At 40.6% G+C, this 19,085-nt stretch overlaps 1 protein-coding gene across 1 annotated transcript; it reads right to left on the reverse strand.

Moving 5' to 3' along the window:
- Positions 1-147: 147 nt before the first annotated feature.
- On the reverse strand, positions 148-18,957 carry ephx1 (epoxide hydrolase 1, microsomal (xenobiotic)). Its single transcript, XM_034075984.2, has 9 exons — positions 18,816-18,957; positions 13,312-13,506; positions 12,068-12,248; positions 11,761-11,979; positions 11,555-11,684; positions 11,253-11,467; positions 11,039-11,147; positions 1,969-2,091; positions 148-1,284 (listed from the first exon to the last, which is right to left on the reverse strand). Exons 2-9 carry the CDS (start codon positions 13,492-13,494, stop codon positions 1,068-1,070), a joined length of 1,377 nt encoding a protein of 458 aa, XP_033931875.1. The 5' UTR covers positions 13,495-13,506; positions 18,816-18,957; the 3' UTR covers positions 148-1,067.
- Positions 18,958-19,085: the final 128 nt, after the last annotated feature.

The following is a 19,085-nucleotide window of genomic DNA, read 5'->3' on the forward strand; positions in this document are numbered from 1 at the left end:
AATTTAGCTAATAGGCTGTATGCCCACCTAAAATTGGTTCAAAATATCGATGTATTTTTTGGTTCACAACAAACTGAAATGTGTTCAAGCGTTGAAATGTTTCTATGTCACAAGCTGTAATATTACAGCCGCTAACAACTTTATTTGAATTTGATCATAGACAGAACATTGTGTCTTAATCTTAGATACAAGTCATACTGACCATCTTGGAATGGTAGCAAACATAAAGGGTAAAGAGGGAAAGATTCGATCAGCATTTCATTGTAAAATATAATTTTATTTCAGAAGATTCCAAAATATGTGATTTACAACGCATTTCCACACATATATTGAGCATGCCAATGTTAACATCTCTTAAATTCTCAAAAACTTTCACCACTTAAGTAAACTATCTTCATACAGCACATGTCACTTCTTCAAGATCAACATGATAATGTACATTTTCTCAGAACTATAATTGTAATGTTAGGCTATGATCTGAAGAACAGAGGCTTATATCAATAGAGGAAGTGTTTCACCTGTGACTTGTGTCAATTGTACAGCAAATTCAAGTCAATCAATGTCAGTCAATCACTGAGACAAAATGTGAAGGTTAATGCATAGCAAATACATCAATGACACTTATGTAATACATAAAAGGCACCCGAATTTATCAAAGCGTAATACACTTAAATTAATTTGAAAGGAGAAATACAGTCATATTAAGAGGTGTAAGGCAATAACATGGCACCATGGCTGTAGCTTCATGTTATCAGAGGAATGTCCAGGCTGTCTGCACCATAATACCACACCATCTTTCTGCCTCTTTACAATAATTGCAGACACAAACATGCAAACATGTTCTAGTATTAACACAGCATTAGACTGGCTTAATCACCAAGAAGTTTGATTAGGAAATTCACTAATAGTAAGGATTCCACTTCTAGAGAAACACAATGCTTCGAATTGCACTGTGGACACGTTTACCTCCTGTTCACCAGTGAGGCCCTGCTTTTTTCCATTCTTTCACTTTGATCAATTCCACAATTCTGAATTTAATTTCCTTCACCTGTTTATCAGTGCAGTCCTTACTGTTGCTTCTTCTTCTTCTTCTCCACCAGCTTAATGAACTTCTGGATGTCTTCGGCCATCAGCTGGGGCTCTTCCATGGCGGCAAAATGGCCTCCACGGGCCATGGGTGTGAATGTCACCAGATTGCGGTATTTTTGCTTGACCCATAGTTTGGGAGTGTGCATCAGCTCATTGGGGAAGCAGGCAAAGCCAGTGGGGACAAATACAGTCATCCTGTGTCGAGACAATGCGGTAACAAAGAAAATGTTGTTGAAATGCTGCTAATACATATAACTTGTACAAAATATATATTGCTGGATATCAGTTAAAGTGGACCTATCAAGCTATATTTGAAACATATATTGTAGGGCCATACCTATACAAAACATGTCTGTGAAGTTTTTTTTTTAAAATACCAAACAGATCATGCATTTTAGCCATGTCTCATTTCGCTCTATTTGCTCTTTCCAGCCCTGTTTTTGCAAGGGCTGATTCTATGACGTAGCTTTAATGCAAATGAGCTGCAGCTGACCACGCCCCCCTGCAGGAGAGGGGAGCGTTTTTAGAGATTTGGGTATGGAGGAAAAGAGAGAGGGTTGTGTTTTCTGACACTTGGTGAGTTCCCTGACACACCGGGGACACATGTTCATGTATACTGTAAAAGACGTACACAAGTGCATTTTGCATGATAGGTCCCCTTTAAGTCAAGGAAACTTCTAAAATGATGAAAATATCCTGTCAAAATATACCATTACTCAAAACTTGAATGTATCTGCTCTGAATTTAAGTATTTGTGACTAGAAAATGGTGGCCCAGGACTCATTTAAACTAATTTAAAATGATAATCAACATCACACTGTTTCTACATCTGCTTTATAAGAACCTTTGGTCACATCCAACTTGGTGTTTGTCACTCACTTAGAGTGAGGTGCGTTGAGGCCTTTGCCAAAGTTTTCCTTGTAGAACCTCATGGAGGAGACGATGCAGCCAGATGTCCAGTATATCATCACATTAGTCAGCAGGTCGTCTAGAGAGAACTTCCTGCAAGAACATTTAATATGACAGTAAAGAGTCTACTGAGAGGCTACCATCATTCATCCATATTTTCTGAAACTGAAGATATTTGATTAGTATGACTGTTGAAACATACGCAGTTGCACCTGATGCTATTTAGAACATATGACAAGTTTGGGTACCACTTTACAATAAGACTACCCTTATAAAGGTTTCATAAAGGGTTTATCATTAGGTTATTAATTAGGTTGCAAACACTTTATTAATCATTAAGAACCATTTATAAACCAGTTCTAACATAGTTTCATACATCAAGACGGGCTCACTATTTGGCAAGATGACTAAGCCTTATATTGGCTACCTAGCTTACTTCGTCTTTTTCTTCAGCCAGCATCCTTGGTATCTGTTGTTCACTGAGTTGATTCCAGCCCCTTCCACCTTGAGCTTTCTTGGCATCTCTTTATGACCATTTATTTATGAGTTACTACCATTTATAATGTGTTTAGGTTATATTAAGCCTTAAAGGTCACCTATTATGCTATTTTTAGGCAATAGCATAGGTATCAGATATATAAAGAAATATAAAAAACATGTCTATGAAGTGTTTTGGTCAAAATACCAAACAGGTCACCCATTCTAGCATGCCTCATATCCCTCTATTTCACTTTCGGTTACAACAGTGCTGATTCTGGGTATAATCAGGTCTCTCTTGAGAATGAGACCCTGTGTCTCAATGAGATGTTCACCTGTATAAATAAAGGCTAAAAAATAAACCTTTTTTTTTTAAACTGAAAAATAAATGAATAAGAGGGGGCTGAGTTTATGTCGGCTCATGGGGGACCTGGCAGATACTGTCTAAAATGCTGCGGTGATGAAACGCAAGGATTATTAGATCAAGGATTATTAGATCAAGGATTCTCTCTGAAACAGTATGGAGCTCAAAGGCTTTCTCTCTTGCCGGTTATACCACAAGGTGAGTTCCTTTTTATTTCCTGCTTCTTCACACACATGCTCTCCAGTACAGGTTAGCTCTGACTGTTAGCGATGCTAATGTAAACACCGACCATATTACGTCCAAAACAGTCGGGCATTGTTTCTGATAGCAACGTTTCTGATAGTGCTGTGGGTCCGCCGCCGATATTACGTCATATCGGCCGCAAATCTGGATCAGCTCCGTTGTACCTCCGTTTTTAGAGATTTGGGTATGGAGGAAAAGAGAGAGGGTTTTATTTTCTGACGCTGCGTGAGACGCACCGGGGACACATATTTATGTATAAAAGACATAAAAAAGTGCATTTTGCATGATAGGTCTCCTTTAAAGTTATGCATAAATTAGGGCGTGGTCACATTGAGTGACAGGTCTGTCCAGTGACTGCTGCTGTTAGCTTTCTCTCAGGGGGCTCAGCCTGCTCAGCTCATCCGGGGAACATAACTTGAACTCTGCCGTGTTTGTTGTGCTGGTGCCTTGTGGACATTCTTCATGCTTAGATCGGACTATTGTGACTCGCTCTGCGGTTAAAACAGACGGTGCATTAATGCGGTAAGTGAAATTCGAGTACTTTATTTATGTGTTGCTTAGTAAACGTAGTGTTGAAGAGCGGCGTAGTGTATGTGAAATGAACCTCACTATAAGATGTGTGTATATTACAAATATTAATTTCATATTTCAAGATGATTACTTAGATATTACAATATGGTTGGTTGAGCTGGAGTTCATTATTGAGCTTACACGTTAACGTCACAGTCATATCTGAAGAACAAACCCTAACCTTGTTCTTGTTATTAATTGTATTACCAAATTGGTATCAAATAAATAGTAAGCATTGGTAATACCACTGCTGATAAAGTAAACAATTTTATTTGATTATTTGTGTCTGGGAGAAGGTACTGTACCCAGTTCCTATGTTCGGTAGTTATAGACTGGGCTTTCTTGTACAAGAGAATACAATATGAACCATTACTATAAAATTATCCTTAAATGATGTTATACAATGCACCTAATAAACAAGTATGGCATTTTGAAACATGATCTGCAACCATTTTTACTGTAATTTGTGTGCATTTTGTTGTTAACTAAGATGATTTTTTGTTAGTATGCACGTGGACGCTTTGGACATACCTGGAGAAGGAAAAATGGGTCTTCGGAATGATGGGAGTTAAAGACAAAAGCGGAGGCTAGTGTTGAAACTAGTGGAGAAACGATCAAGATGCCACCTTGTCCCTCTGATTAGACGGCATGTTAAGTCAGGAAGTAGCATTATGAGTGATGAGTGGAGGGCATACAGGAGAGTGCTGAGTAGCATGGGGTACAACCACTACACCATAAACCACAGCAGGTGGTTGGTGAACCCCCAGACTGGCAGTCATACCCAACATATAGAAAGAGGTCGACCGTCAAAGGACATATCCGTAGACTGAGAGTAAACCGTACAGAGAGTTTGTTGGAGGAACACCTCAAGGTTCTTGAATGGTCATCTTGGCTTGGCTCTGGTCACCCTGATGGACTGCGTGGACGCTTGTTCAAGGATATACACAAAGCCTTTCCAGTCTGAGTACCATTATGTCTTACCAAGTCTTTCATTTATGTCTGAGAAAAGCTTTTATGTTTAAATATGTGGATCAGTAATACTAAACAGTCATTACTTTGAGTCCCAATTTTCTTCATGTGTGAATAAAATGTTTTGCTTGTTTCTGTTGCGTCTTACTTTGTATTTCATGTGAAACATGTGTATTAGGTAAGCGTGAATGTTATAACTCATTCATAAATGGACATGTGTATTAAACTTAAAAACAACGCACCCTTTAGTTATACATGTTAGTGACTCATCAATAGATGGTGATGTGTTTCACACTTTACAATAAGGCTCCCTTTTACCAATTAGAAATGGTAGTAACTCATTAATAAATGGGAATGTGTTTTACACTTTAGAACAGGGCTGCCAACATTTGAGTTCAGCTTGGAGTGAGATTTCTTTTTGGTGAACCGAAAAAAGAAACGTTCATGTGTACAGTGTTACAAATGTATTGAACATGTACAAACTAGGGTTTCCCATTAATGTACCGGGCGCTACAGAGGATTACACACATACACAGTGTACCCGCGACTCTTACAATGAAGGCTCGATAATCAGCTCACAGCATATAAAATGGCATATAGGTGTAAGCAGAGGTAAAGTGCTATTTTATAATAATAACAATAATAAATTATATTTCTATAGCGCTTTTCTTGAACCCAAAGACGCTTTACATTTGGGAGGGAGGGTAGACAAACAAAACAAAACCAAAAAGAAACAAAGAAACAAAACAAATGTTATAAGTGGGGGGAGTCCTCATCTCCGGGGGGTCCGGGGGCATGTTCCCCCGGGAAGTTTTTTTCTTTTTTTAAATATTGAAGTTAAATGCATCAACCTGGTGCACTTTGAGAGCAAAATGAATTTAAGGATACATCTCTCAACACCCATATGAAACAGAACTGTAAACAGATTTTCTTTTTCTTTATGGATATTTTACAAATCACTCACCTTTTAAACTGTATTCTTGTTTTACTGTCATATAGTATTTCATAACTGTTTTTCATTTATTCTCATAAATGGTGACCAAACCGTTTGAGACCCACTGAGATAACTAGACTAAAGTTAACTATCTAAACAGAGAGTCCCTTACCTCACTGAGCTGTAGTTATCTCTCTCAGTCTTACAGGACAGAGCTCTCCCTTTCTTTGTTTTAGAAACAGCTTTTAATATCTGTTAGCGCAGCTAGCTAACCAGATGCTAACAACAACAACAACAACAACAACGCAAATAGTGAGTTTGGTAGAAATATACAGTATGATAGTAAAGTTATTTAAGATGATGCCATATTTATTGAAGATTTACATTATAAATATTCTCCAAAATTATTCAAAAGCATATTCTTCCAAACTCCTTGCTGTAGTATGACACACAGGAGACTATTGATGTGTGTGGTGAGTTTGGTAGAAATATACTCTATAATAGTGATTGAATATTATTGTATTATTGTGTTGCACTTTGCAGACGGTCCCTGAGCACTCGTTTCTTCTCCGGCTGCGGATAGAGACCAATGTAATGTGTCCAGCTCGGAGAGAGGACGGCGCATATTGGCTTTTTCTGATCAACATGTGATTGTAGTTCGTTGCCAACCTTACCACGGTACTTAGGAGACGTAATTTGTGTCTGAATAACGCTTTGTTCATGATTTATTGGTCCGGGAAATCAGAATCTCCCAATATCGTTCCAACTTTACTGAACTAAGCCAAAAGACCGTCTCATTTCGTAGACCGCTCGCTTTGCTGTTCCTTCACTTTATTTTTATATTTATATACATTTATTTTGGACGAAAACTTAGCGTGAGGAAAGGCAAGTGTGGCGTGAGTGTGTGAGATGTGGGTTAATTGCGTGACTCTCACCCTCAATGCATGAGTGTTGGCAGCCCTGGTCATAAGTACGGTGGCCGGCAGGTGCAAACGCGGAACAACGGCCAAAAACGCATACATTAGCAGGAAACTAGCAAATCCTGAAATGAAAAACAAACAAATCCTGAAAACAAATCCAACCAAAAAACGCTGCATTTACAGAAATGATGCAAACTAAATACAACACACAAACCCCGAAAACAAACGCAACAAAAAAACGCTGCAAATACCAAAACGATATGCAAAGTCCAAAGCACGTACAAATCCCAAAACACATACAAAAAAAACATTCCGGAAGTGCTCCAGGCCTCTAGGGGGCGCGCTACGTGGAACAGATTGATGTCTGACCAGACATAGAGAGAACCAGCGCCATATAGACTGAGAGTTATGTCATCTCCGTTCACTCCAATGGACCACTTTTTTACAGCAATGGCGGATCGTGGAGCCTCTCAATCGTTCCCCGGAAGTTAGCGCCAAGGTTAGCAGAGCTGTAGAGTTGCAGCATAATAGACTGTTCGTGACGGACTTTTAAAGGTAAGAAGAAGTTTAAAGATTTATATTGCGGATATTATCAGTACATCTGATTCAAATTAACATGTGTATTAAAGGATGTCAGTGGATTATCCCTAAATTAGTAGATTTAGGGAACGTTTACAGATAACAGATTAAGCTAGGATACCGAATCAAGTTAGCAACACACTTTGAACAGCCTTTTAATTGTAAATTCCGTTCTCTTAATGTCATTTCGTCCAACGTTGTTGAATTAGAGAAGAGGAGCTTCTAAACGGGATTGTATGCGGGGGTGGAGGGAGTTAAATATTAGATAAATATAACTTTGGTGCGTGTAAGAGTGAGTGTTTTTAGCAGAGCCATATTGTGTCCTTGTGATTATGTTGATTATTACCTGTCTGTATAATGTTGCAGCTCAGCTGAATTTGGATTGATGGCAAAGGGAGAGGGACTTAAGTGAGAGTGAAAACACAAGGTAAGTTTAATACTACTGTTTTATATAAGTAAACACCTTATCTCCCCAAGGCAATTTCCCATCCAATAGGTGCTATATAGTTGTGTATAACCCTTTCTCCTGTCTGTTACTCCCTCTTTCAGCACAAGAACCAGAGGGGGATTCAATGGAGCCTGAATACCTGCACTGAGACCCTCACCCTGCACCCAGAGTCTCAACTCTGTGTTTTTCAAGCCTTTCCCTGTTTTTTTGTATTGAACAAAACATTAAGCTTTCCCAATGGTGTGGTTTTCGTTTTGTGAAAAATATTGATTACATCAGTGCAAATGTGAAATAAATAAATGTTTGACCAAAAACATAAAGCCAACACAGGTGATATGATTAGGCCAATGGCAGCAGCACCCATTCGATTTTTGACCTACCCATAGGCTACATTACTTTGTGACACTTGAGTGACTTCCTGTTGGCTAGAGCGCCACATTATTTTTGCTAACAGCAAAGTGAAAAATTGATCGTTTTTTAGTCCTTAAACGTCCATGTGTGGACACTCAATCAAAACCACCTGAAAGCGAGAGGGATTATGCACATAATAGCATAGCCTCGTGAATACAAGTAGCTTACTTCTGGGTCTCTGTGTTTGATTCAAGCTCTGCTCTCTGTGTGTGTGTGTGTGTGTGTGTGTGTGTGTGTGTGTGTGTGTGTGTGTGTGTGTGTGTGTGTGTGTGTGTGTGTGTGTGTGTGTGTGTGTGTGTGTGTGTGTGTGTGTGTGTGTGTGTGTGTGTGTGGCACGAGCCATTTTGTGTGCCTGCGCGAGCGAGTGAGAGAGAGCTCGCGCACCGGTGGGTATCTACCGGAGATCGTTGTGGTTAGCATCTGGTGCTAGCTAGCCAAGCTAATGGATATAAGGAGCTTTTTCAACAACAAGGTGGAGGGAGAACTATCTCCTGTCAGACGGAGAGTCTCAGGTAACCTCAGCTCAGGTGAAGTAAAGGACTCTCAGTGTCTAGATAGTTAACTTTAGTCTAGTTATCTCAGTGGGTCTCCAACGGTTTGTTTTAAAAGGGGAGTGATTTGTAAAATATCTATAAAGAAATAGAAAATCTGTTTCCAGTTCTGTTTCATATGGGTGTTGTTGAAAGATGTTTCCATAGATCTCTTAATGTTGCTCTCAAAGTGCACCAGATTGATGCTTTTAACTTCAATATTTAAAAAAAATCTTCCCGGAGAAGCATGCCCCCGGACCCCACTAGAGGAGGTGAGGACCCTCCTAGAGGACGTGAGGTCCACCACCCACTTGAAAAAAATAGTACTTTATCCCTGCTTACACCTATATGCCGTGAGCTGATTATCGAGCCTTCATTGTAACAGTCACAGGTACACTGTGTGCGTGTGGGGAGTGTTGGAGTAGAACATTCAACTGTAGCGCTGGTGCATTAATGGGAAACCCTTAATGTTTGAGCACCCTCAATGAAACGTCAAGATACCCCACAGGCCACAGCACCCCCTAGAGAAAATCTCTGGCGCCGCCACTGTCTATGTCTGGTCAGACCATAGACTGTATATATAAATGTGACGTCACCCATAGGATTCTGCAGAGTTGCCGTGAAGCCCTTAGTAGGCGGAGTCGGCCACTAACGGCTCGACTGTGACGTCAGAGTCTAATCCCGCCTGCTCCAAATAAGGGCAAAGAGGCGGAGCCGAGGCGGGACCTGCTGCCTCCGAACTGGAAGTAAACAGAGTTAGCTCCGGCGGCCACCACTGGGATAATTGGGTCCCCTATTAACATTTGCTCCCGTTTAGCATTATGGGCGTCATAGCCATAGACTATAAAAGTCTTACCCAAGGCTGAATCATAAACTAAAATGTATATGTATGCATAAAGGGTTACGTCCTTAGCTGGCTAATAAGTAACAAGCTAAGCTACCAAGCAGAACCCTGCGAACGGGGTTAACATGTATAATATTATCATTTTAGACTTCTTGGAAGTTCTGTTAGTACATTCAAGCGCACAGCACAACATTTTAATTGTCTGGTACTTGTAACAATATTCCCTAAAAGGCACAATCACCACGAACACGGCTAAAGCTAAAGGGTCAAGTACAGTACTATGACTAACTAACGTTGTAGCCTCTATGGTTGTAGCCTAGCAGAGTGGACAAGTTGCTGTTAGCTGACAGTGAGGCATGTACGTGTCCATCAACGTGACCACGCCCTAATTTATGCAAAAACCTTAAGACCTAATATAAATAAAAGGGTCATGTTAGAAAACAATTCACTCACAGATTCATAATCATGAAGGTGGAATCTAACTATATCGATAATAATATGTATTGCATGTTTTTTCTGCTGTAAAGTTGGGCATTTTAATATGGGGGTCTATGGAAATTGCTCCTTTCTGCAGCCAGTTCCTAGCGGCCCATGTATGAACTGCAGTGTGTGGCACTTCCGTATTGGCTTCCCGGCTGTTCCCCAGAGTTTGACGCTTGGGTCAGACATCAATCTGTTCCACGTAGAGGCCTGGAGCACTTCCGGAATGTTTTTTTTTTTATGTGTTTTGGGATTTGTACGAGCTTTGGACTTTGCATATCGTTTTGGTATTTGCAGCGTTTTTTTGTTGTGTTTGTTTTCGGGGTTTGTGTGTTGTATTTAGTTTGCATCATTTCTGTAAATGCAGCATTCTTCTGTTTTTGTTTTCAGTGTTTGTTTGTTTTTCATTTCATTATTTGCAGCTGTTTCCTGCTTATGTATTTGTTTTGGGCCGTTGTTCCGCGTTTTCACCTGCCGGCCACCGTACATAAGAGATGCCAAGAGACATCAAGATGGATGGGAAGGAGAATCAACTCTGTGAACAACAGATACCAAGGATGTTAGCTGATGAAGAAGACGAAGTAAGCCAAGTAGCCAATACAAGGCTTAGCGGTACAGATAAATGTGGGCTCACTATTTGGTGTGTAAAAGTGACCAAAACTCTGCTGACTCAATAACTGCAGAATTCTAGATTTATATATATTAATATCAGCACTAAACTGTGGGAGCTTCATGGGTTTTCATGGCTGAGCAGCTGCATCAAGCCTTTCATCACAAAGCACAATGCCAAGCGTCGGATGGAGGGGTGTAAATCACGCCGCTACTGGACTCTGGAGCAGTGGAAATGTGTTCTGTGGAGTGACCAATCACGCTTCTCTATCCGTCTGATGGACGAGTCTGGGTTTGGCGAATGCTAGGAGAACGTTACCTGCCTGACGGCATTGTGCCAACTGTAAAGTTTGGTGGAGGAGTGATAATGCTATGGCTGTTTTTCTGGGGTTAGCCTCGGCCCCTCGAAGCGGATTCTTAATGCTTCATCTTACCAAGTCATTTTGGACAATTCTATGCTTCCTACTCTGTGGAAAATGTTTGGGGGAGGACCTTTTACAGGTCCATAAAGGCCTGGTTGGATGAGTTTGGTGTGGAATAACTGGACTCACTGGCCCCATCATAAAAGCTCCTGTAGTTCCAATACTTGTGTATATATAATGTGTATATATATACACACTATATATACAAAAGTATTGGTATAAGTATTTATTTATCTGTACCTGGTGAGTCCTCCGTCCTCCAGGTTCCTGAAGTCACGGCTCGTCCATGTGGAGAACTTCTCCAGAATGTAAGCAGCCAGGCCTACTGGGGAGTCATTCAGTCCTCGTCCTGAGAGAATATTAAACCAGAAACAAGAAAAATGATAAACCAATTTAAGATGCTATCAATCCTTTTCTACTCTACCGAAGCTGGTCTGGAGTTTGATGTCCTTACCCACAGTGTCAGGCTTGGTGGCCTGGATGTGCATGTAGCCAGACTCTTTTATGGTTTCCACCACCAGTTTGTCCATGCAGGGGTAGAGACGCTGAACATCCATGTCAGTGAAGCCAAACAGTTTTGGGAAGCGGTTCCCAAGCATGACGGATAAAGCCAAGGGCAGCCCCGGCTTAGAAGGGGGGGCGAAGTTCACATGCAAGCCTCTGACAGTCCTGGGGTATGAAATAAATACCGAAAAGATTAAACACTGCGATGTATAAATAGTAAATACCTTTACACAAAGAGTGTGTGTGTCTTACTTGGGCTGCAGCTGAGCCATGTTGGTGGTGACCAGCCAGCCCCAGTCTCCTCCGTGAGCGTAGAACTGCTGGAAGCCCAGGCGCCGCATCAGTTTGTGGAAGATGTGTGCCGCACACACTGAATCAAAACCTGTTCTCACACACAAAATGTCAGATATTCTTGTTTTTATAAATTTATATTTTCCTATGAATGTCTGCCAACTCACCTTTCTTATGTGGTGCTTCTGAAAACCCGTACCCTGGTATGGAAGGACACACAACCTCAAACACCAGGTCATGTGGCTCTGTGGGTTCTGTCAGCAGAGGAATCAATCCATAGAACTCATAGAAGGAGCCCGGCCAGCCGTGAACCATTATCAGAGGAATGGCAGCAGATCCTACCGGCACCTTCTTGGGCTTCACATGCAGGTAATGGATTTTAACGCCTGGGTGGCAGTCCAAACAGGAAGAGGAAGAAGATGGGGTTAGAGAAGGACAACATCTTCTCCATGAGTGTGTGCAATTTAGACTCACCTTCAATGTTAGTTTTGAAGTGGGAGTACTGGTTAAGCTTGTCCACTTGTCCCCTCCAGTCAAAGTCATGTCTCCAGTAAGAAACCACTTTCTGCAGGTACTGGGAGTTAAAGCCATAATTAAACTGGCTGTCCTCCAGTGAAGGGACAGGGCGAGTCTGGTCTATCCTTGTGTACAGGTCCTGCAAGAAGGAAGCAAGAAAGACAGAGATATGTATATGGTGTGTGCAGGGGAACATGAGTAAATGCTATGGAGTTATCTTGATTGATGGCTTGAGGAGTACTGGATAACGGGATTAAGTAATCTGGATACAAACAAACATACTTTATTCCCTTGCAGTTATATATAAAAAAAGAATGAGATTACTGGTAGTTTAAAAAAAAAAAAGGGGATTAGTAGCAGGATTACAATGTTACAATACATTTTCAAATAATGAAAAGCATATTAAGAAGCACAGTTCACCAGTCTCACAACAACCAGTGAAACTAGTCTAAAGTGAAACCATCATCGTGGCCTCTAGTTAAAAAAACACTTTCTTTGGGTGGCGATTGGAATAGGTAGGCGTGCTGGTTGAATCTGCTTTTCTTTTTTATATGTTCTTTTTGAAAATTCAGTAGGTGGATACTTGATTTGTTTAAAATACTGTCATCGCCTAATCCATATACTTTAGTAAACTGAAAAAGTGCATATTTCTGCGTTGTATGCTATACTGTTCTGTAGGCTAATACTTTAAGTGTGAATCGATAGGCCTGCTGCCTGAATCTGCTTTATCTATACATGTTCCTGGAGCGTGTAACCCCTTGGTGCGGTTCGTGTGGGTTGGTGTGATTTGACCAATTGTTGAACAGCATTTCCGAGCACATGACTTTTGACTACAGTTTATACTCCGTTTGAGGTTTGCCCGTATGAACGCAAACCGAACCTTCTGAAAAATGAAACAATGTAACAAACTTGTGTCGGGTGCGCACCAGAGAAGGTTCTTAGGTGTTCTGTTGTCTTCATTCATACACTTGATTAAAAGCCTTCTTTTGATATTTATTTTTACTGTATTTTATTTGCATTGCATTCGATATTGAGGTAATTCAAAAGTAACAAAAGTAATCAGGTTACATTACTTGTATGTTGTGATACTTAGATTAGGTTATTGATTTACATTTAACATGTAAATAGTCATTGTAACAGGATACTTTTTCAAAGTAACCCTCCCAACACTGCTTGAGTGATAAACTAAAAGGGAATCTAACCTCCAATTCTTTATCACTGGTGCTGACTTTAAAGGGATAAATAGTGACGTCCTCCCCCCCATCAGGGGGTGCACCGGGCCCCCACCAGCCATCCTCGGTCTTCAAGACCTGCTTCCTGCTCCTCTGAACCAGGAAGCAGATGAGTCCTCCAATCAACAGGCAAACCAGCAGCTCTGTGAACATGGTGCTCCGTGTCTGGGGGTGAAACACAATGATGTAAAGAACAAATACAAAATGCAAACATATTTACCATGCATAAAACAATATAACATTTCAATGGTTTGATTTATGTTTGCTATGACAGTAAACTTTCATGTAGGAAGAGAGTCAAGTTAAACTTGATACCTTTTGAGATATTGTTTCCATTCCTTTGTTTATGAGTTAAAGGTCACCTATTATGCAAAATCCATTATTCATGTCTTGTATACATAAACATGTGGGGACACTGTGTAAAACAAATTCTGAAAGTTTCAGGAAAAAAGATTGGCTCACTTTTTGTCCTGATCCATTTATATAAAAACCTGTCTGAAAATGAGCTGATCAGATTTTGGCCACTTTATGATGTCATAACGTTTTTTATGACATCATAAAAAACGTTATCTCCTGAATCTCCTCCTAGAGCACCATTGTGTTCGTTGTAACCAAATGTCTCTCAGAGGGGCGTGGGGAGGGGCTCTTTATTTTCATCTAAAGTAACAGTCAGAGAATCAGCACTTTTGAAACAGGGCTGAAACAGAGGGGATTATGGGATGCTTTAATGATCTGTCTGGTATTTCGAGCCACACACTTCGGAGACATGTTGTGTATATACCAGAGACCTATAATATATTGATGACAAACAGTATAATAGGGGACCTTTAAAAACAGGTGAACAAAAGATCTCGCCAGAAGATTTCCATTTTTCCTTAGATTTCCATAGAACGTTTTTATGTTAATAGTTCAAAAAAAGTGTTGATAGGATAATTTCTCGAAATGTCCTTTGGTCAGTCCTTTTATCCTATGAACAACATAATAAATAATTATTGAAGTGTAACAAGATGTGACATCTTGTCTTACTAAAACCAACTGAACAATGAATATATGGTTTGAATGCAGAGTTTGTGAGAAACAATTTTAATGTAAATTGAAAGAGTCCATGAAATTACATTTATTGGGCTAATAATAGATGACACAATAAGTTGGAAATTACACATACAATCATCGAATAAAGTACAATCAAAGCTGTCAAGAAGTATTTCCATACTAAACAAAGTAAAACAAGTTCTAGATCAAAAACCAGTTTACATTCTCTACTGTTCACTAGTCTTACCATATCTGACTTACTGTGCTGACATCTGGGGCAATAACTATATGTATCTATTCTACAAAAAGAAGCCATACGAATCATTCACAATGCCAAATATCTTGATCACACTAACGCATTATTCCTGCAGTCAAAATTGCTCAAATGTACAGACTTGGTAGAATTCCAAACAGCACAAATCATGTTTAAGGCAAAAAATGGAAACATCCAAAAAATATTTATTTAAAGGTGGGGTATGTAATTTATTTCAGAAACACTTTTTGCTATATTGCATAGAATGCTCTTAACATCCCGATAGCAATGAATATCTGAAATGCTTTGACAATAAATCCATAAAAAAATGTCATCTGTGGAAGCCGTAGTGCTGTAAAAAGCACGACCAATCATCTGAGCCGGCTAGCTGGATGGCTTACCTGCCTGTCAGCCTTCCATCTGTGCACAAACTTATCTCATTGGTCATGTGCACGTTCGTGTGTGTTGGAGGAGGGGCTCTGTGGGAAGTGGCAGATTTTTTCCGGCTGTGAATTTTCAAATTCTCCACCTTTAACGAGTGGGGGGGATATAGTTCAAGGAGACCATTTCAATTCGAAATTCATAGGGTCCGTACAACCAGAAGAACATGTTGTATCTCAGCCTGCGGAGTAAGACTATGGAACAGTGTGAATGTGGAGCTAAAGCGATGTCCAGACATTAATCAGTTCAAGAGGAAATACAGAGAAATTATTTTCTCAGGTACAGGGATGGGGAGGGTGTAGACCAGGGGACTCAAACTCAAGGCCCGGGGGCCAAATCCGGCCTGCAACTTCATTTTATGTGGCCCCACAAGAGCTTGCAAAGAATATAATGTGTATTATACGGTTACATGCCACTTTACATAAGCAGGTTGCCCATAAACTACATGTCCCACAATGCATCTCATTTTGTGACATGCTCACTGAAGAGACTTCTGGACTTCAGCTTTCATACATAGTTAATTACTAAATTATTATAATGATAATAATCCAATTCAGAGGCAATAATGTAATATAATACATTATTTTATATATATATTATATATTTATATAGTTACAACCGGCCCTTTGAGTGCAACCTTTATGCGAATGTGGCCCGTGATGAAATTGAGTTTGACACCCCTGGTGTAGACTGTATGACGACGATGTATATGTATGTGTATGTGTATGTGTGTGAATGTATATGTGTATATGTATATATATATATATATATGTGAAAATGTATATATTTCAATCAACAAGTAAAGCAGATTAATAATAATAATAATAATAATAATGATAATTATTTATAGATTATAAATAAATAATTTAGGGACAAGGGGGTGAGATTAAATAGATTATACTTCTTCTCACTCCTTTTCAAACACCAGGCTGCGGCCACACGAGGACGAAAACGGCTAAACGCATAGGATTAGCGCAAACGCAATCACAAACAAGCTTCCGTCCACACGCAATAGATATCCGGATAGTGTCTGTCCACACGAGACCGCTCCGTTTAGCTCCAACCGCTGGAGAAGCTGCAGTACATATGCAGGAGCCTGTACGTGGCGCTGTAACTTCCTCCACAAAAGCAGCGAAGAAGCATTGTTGTCCTTCTGTTTATTCTCCGCGGTGGGGGCCGAGGGAACCGGGCAGCGTTTTTCGCCAGTCAACGTGTATTAAAGTTTAAATCTTCCGGACAAAATTATAAAAGTGCCGATCAAAGGTCTTCTTTGTTATTTATTGAGCTTTAAAACAAATGAATAACGACTCTATATATTATAATAATAAAATACACGGAGCCTCTCTTTTTCCTCCTTCTCTTCGGACAGCGTCAGTCTCATGCAGCAGCTGATCCAGTAATGAGTGACCCGGCCGACTGTAAAAATAAACATATTTATAACTAGTTTAGTTTGAGAGGTCATTAAAATAGCTAAGGGTGATGATCTGACTTGAAGTGTGTGTTTTGCTGCAGCGGGAGGAGCTGCAGGTGAGCAGAGCTGCGTGTCTCCGTCCTGTCAGATTAGACTTCACTCGCGTTTAGGTCCATATCGAGAGAAAGATAAATAATCTGAATTCAGGGTGCAGTTTACTTTGACGCGGGGGTGAGCAGCAGAGGTGGGGAGAGGCGGGGTTATTGCCTCATCATTATTGCTGTATGATAATGTTGCACAAACAACTGTAGCATGGTCAATAGCGTCCGGAGCACGATAGCAACTCTGCGATCCGCCATTGTTGTTGTTGTTGGTGGCGGTGAGCAGAAGAGGTGGGGCTATTGCGCAATCAGTAGGCTTGTTTGAGACACATTGCGGCTCGCCTCGAAAGTAGACGAGAGTAGCCGATCGCAGCCGGGGTAGGTGTCAAAAAGCTCGTCTTAAATCGGACAGCTCGGACTCGGAGTCGGCTTGACTGGCTGGGTTTGCAATGGCGGAAATTGCGTTGGCGTTTTTCGTTGCAGATGAAGTGGATGCAATAGAAATGCTCCTCCCTCTTAATGTTTGCAAAACTGATAGGTGGACAGGCTACAAATGATCAGTCCCTTCAGATCCGCACACATGAAGCTTAATGAGCATGAATTGAACAGACCTGCTGCTGTGTTAATTCTTTAGCTGCCACTTTAAGCTTTATGATGTCTACAACATGGATGTAATTTGATTTAATCTTGCCATTTTAAATGATGTATTCAATAAATAAGGTTAAACCAAATCATTACATTAGATCTTATTTTAATGATTTGGTTTAACTTAAAGAGAAACTTTATTGTTATTGCACATATTACAGGTACTGAGACAACGAAATGCAGTTTAGCTTCTAACCAGGTGCAACAAGCAGTGAAGTGGAAAGTAATGTACACAATCTACAGAATAACATATAGAATGAATTGAATGATGAATAAACAGTGGGGTATGAATACACTAGATATCAGCCTGTGAGCAGTATGAACAGTGTGTATGAATATGCTAAGATATATAAAGTATGAAAACGGTAAGCAGTAGGCTATAGTATAAAAATATATAGATATTAATTTCATGATGATAAACATTGTGGAACAATGATGAAAAATGGGAATGGATGTGGCGACGTAAAACAACAACAAACTTTTGCCAGCCAATTGGAGAGTTTCATCAGCAGCACGTGGTAAAAACCACCAATGAGCGCTCAGCTCGAGATACCAGCGAGCCGTTTCCCATCAAGCATTTCGCTTCCGCAGCTCGTGGAGAGCAACTGCGCCAACTCGCCTCGCCTCGCTCTCAAGGCTGCGGGCGTCTTTGTCCCGCGAGATTTCAAAGTCTCATGTGGGCGAGCCTCCAGAGCAAGTCGGACAAAATGACTAACCATCATGCAACGCACTAGCAAGACGTTGATCGCAACTGCACAGGTCTGCGCAGGTCTGCGCAGGTCTTGCTTGTCTCAAACAAGCCTACTATCAGTGATCTGAAAATGTTCGGATAGGGCGTACACACGGAGCCGTTTGACCCCCCAGAGAGTTGCGTATGCCTTTCTATCCACCTTGGGACCCGTTATCGTTTCCTCAGTCGTTTAGTGCCGTATTCGGTCGTCCTCGTGTGGCCGAACGGTCTATATGACACTAAACAGTAACGCAAACGACCGAATTCGTCCTCGTGTGGCCGCAGTAATATGACTGTTTATGTTGCTAATGTTGTTGTTGTAAATGTCACTTTGTTTTGTTTAACATGACTATGCACTGCAACATTTCTTTGTTGTTTGTAATTATTTATTTTACTTGTTCAAAATAAAATGAATCAATCAATCAATCAATCAATCAATCAGGGGGCACTTTGATTTCACAACTTTGTAGAAAAAGCATGCAGCCAAACAAAGGTGTCCTGTGGTGCAGCTGACCGGATCAGAGAGCTCAAAGTCTGCACTGTTTAACTCTCCATGTACATCCATGACACCGAATAAAGACCACTATGAATGGACTCTAACGAGCCGTATCATACCGTGTTACTGCAGACACAATCACATCACCATGTGTGCTTCAGATGCTGCTGGATAGTCATTATTTTCCTGCATAGATAAAGTTTACGAATGTAATACATCCTCAAGAAGGAAAGTCCACGTTTGCCCCCGCACTGTTTTTGCAGTGAAGCGTTTGGAGTCACCTAAAGCGGGACCTGTTAGCCTACTGTAAGCTGTCCACTAAGTGCTGCAGATAGAACATTATAGATGAGTCAGAAGGAGTTTACCTGCTCAACGCTGCTGTCCTCAGCGGGGGGTGCGTCAGGATGCGTGCACTATGGTTCTGGTGGGCTGTAATTCATGGCGTATGAAGCGAAAAATATGGAGGGTTGAGTGGACTGTGTGAAGGGCGTGTGGAAATGCCAGAGGTGCATGATGGGATACGTAGTATTATGCCGATTAAGAACAGTTTAGCGTCTACAGGTGCTGTAGGGATTGGGCCTCCCCACAACCAGTAAAAGGCTAACATTATTTAGACAACATTCCCCACTGAGAAC

Source organism: Pseudochaenichthys georgianus, chromosome 24 (assembly GCF_902827115.2).
Source record: "Pseudochaenichthys georgianus chromosome 24, fPseGeo1.2, whole genome shotgun sequence".
Lineage (NCBI taxonomy): Eukaryota > Metazoa > Chordata > Actinopteri > Perciformes > Channichthyidae > Pseudochaenichthys > Pseudochaenichthys georgianus.

Bases quoted from the DNA above. Each gene is read 5' to 3' on its own strand.
- ephx1 (XM_034075984.2), bottom strand. From the start codon at position 13,494: ATGTTCACAGAGCTGCTGGTTTGCCTGTTGATTGGAGGACTCATCTGC. The intron at 11,148-11,252 runs GTAAGGACATCA...ATATTCTCTCAG, and splicing joins CACCAAGCCTGACACTGTGG to GACGAGGACTGAATGACTCC. The intron at 1,285-1,968 runs GTGAGTGACAAA...GTCTCGACACAG, and splicing joins CTCAACGCACCTCACTCTAA to GATGACTGTATTTGTCCCCA.